A 1,822-nucleotide genomic window follows, 5' to 3' on the forward strand; every position below is an offset into this window, starting at 1 on the left:
CTCCCTGCAGCCGAGGGGCTGAATCCGAAGGGCAGGCGGGCGGCAGAAGGACGGAGCGGTCCCTGCTTGAGACCCCTGTTTCTGATCCGCTCGCGTTAAGTTGACTTGCGGCGGGGGTTTTGCCAGCACACAGACTTAAAAGCACTTCCCGGGGTGAGAAGCTCGTTGCGGGGGGGATTTGGGAGCTCGCCAGAGCCGGGAACGCCAGCAATAACCCTCCGTCCTCCTCCTCCATCACCTCTCCTCCCAGGTCTCCGCAGCTTTTCCAGCCCAAAGCTTTCGGGAAGGACGAGGGGTCCGTGGGGAAGGGGATAGAGCAGCTGGAGCTCTTCCCTGGGATTTGAGAAAGACTGGAAAGGATTTTCTCTGGCTCCTTCCAAAATATCCCTTTTTGGGCATTTGGATTTTTGGTATTTACAGTAAGCGCTTCTGGAAAGCGGAGCATGGGGGGGATTTTGCAACATCACGGGGCGGCTGCCAGGGCTCTCCCGGAGCCTTGTGGAGGGGAAAGTCCCCACTGAGCTCTTCAGCCCCGTGTTTCTGGGTTTGTTTTTCCTGTTTTTTTCCATCACGCTGCCTCTCCCAGGCTTTCACGGGGCTCAAGAGATGTGTGTGTTCCTCGGGGACCAACCCGAGCAGCTACGCCAGTGTTTGCTCGCTCAATAAAAAGGTCTCCAACGAGCTTTGGAAAGTATCAACGGGTGCCACGTTCCCGGGAAAGCCGGGAGTCTCCCGCGGCGCTTGCCAGCCACCTGCCTCATCCCAAGGGCTTTTGGCAGCGGAGCTGGCCCTTGTTTGGGACTGCCGGAGACTCCCAGGCTGGGGGGGGGCTGGGAAAAACAGACGGGAATATCCAAAATCCCCAGGAATGTCCAAAATGGCCGAAAAATCCGAGGCTGGGGGGGGGCTGGGAAAAACAGACGGGAATATCCAAAATCCCCAGGAATGTCCAAAATGGATCAGGAAAAACTGGCGGTATGGGGGAAGGAGATTTTGGCTGGGTCTCTTGCCTGCCAGGAAAACAGCCACCAACCTTCCCATCCCTGGGGCAGAGATGCACCCTTTGCCTTTTCCTCTTCCCAGCGTTATCCCTGCGGATGCAGCTTGGTCCCAGGGACCAGGCAGCAGCGGGGATCTGTCCCCCTGCACCCTAAAGCCTCCTGGAATGTCAAAACACCTCCCAGCCTTGCGGCTGCTGCTCCGGGGGGGCTTCAGGGTCCCCTCCACCGGGGGAGGGAATGCCCAGCCCCAGCTTGCGATCCCAAATCCCGTGCAGGGAAGTCTGGGAAGGCTTTAGGAGGGATCTCACCCCTCTGCGATGCAGAAACCTCCCAAGCATTTCTTCTGCAGCACAGGGGACAAAAAAAAAAAAGCAGCTTCTTGGTCAAAACAGAGGTTTATAGGAAAAGAGGTATTTGCTTTCCCTTTGGTACAGGGCGGTATTTCTCTCCGCACCCCCAGCATATCCTCACCGGATTCAGAAGCCAAATTGCCCTTTTTTTCCCCAACCAAAGGCAGGGGCGAGGCAAGCGCCGGGGAGAAGATGGAAACTGGCCAAGGGCATCGCTTATGGGGAGGGTTTTTTTGAGAGCATTTTGGCCGGTTCAGAGATGTCCACGTAGTTTTTATGCACAAAAAAAATGCTTCCCAGCAACTGACTGCCTTTTCCCTGCCTCTCACGTCTTTCAGATCTGCGCCGTTTGCTTGGAGGAGTTCAAGCCCAAGGACGAGCTGGGGATCTGTCCCTGTAAACATGCCTTCCACAGAAAGTAAGTGTGGGGAACAGGAGACCGAAGCCGGGCTCCTCGGCCGGGGTTTGTTC

At 56.6% G+C, this 1,822-nt stretch overlaps 1 protein-coding gene across 1 annotated transcript in view; it reads left to right on the forward strand.

Moving 5' to 3' along the window:
* RNF24 (ring finger protein 24) overlaps positions 1 to 1,773 on the forward strand; it is a 10,886-nt gene extending 9,113 nt beyond the window's left edge. Inside the window, exon 4 of the mRNA XM_009577155.1 lies at positions 1,690 to 1,773. Coding sequence (XP_009575450.1) covers positions 1,690 to 1,773 — 84 coding nt within the window. The remainder of the gene's footprint in view (positions 1 to 1,689) is intronic.
* Positions 1,774 to 1,822: the final 49 nt, after the last annotated feature.

The sequence above is a fragment of the Fulmarus glacialis genome, unplaced genomic scaffold, assembly GCF_000690835.1.
Source record: "Fulmarus glacialis isolate BGI_N327 unplaced genomic scaffold, ASM69083v1 scaffold28894, whole genome shotgun sequence".
Taxonomy (NCBI): Eukaryota; Metazoa; Chordata; class Aves; order Procellariiformes; family Procellariidae; genus Fulmarus; species Fulmarus glacialis.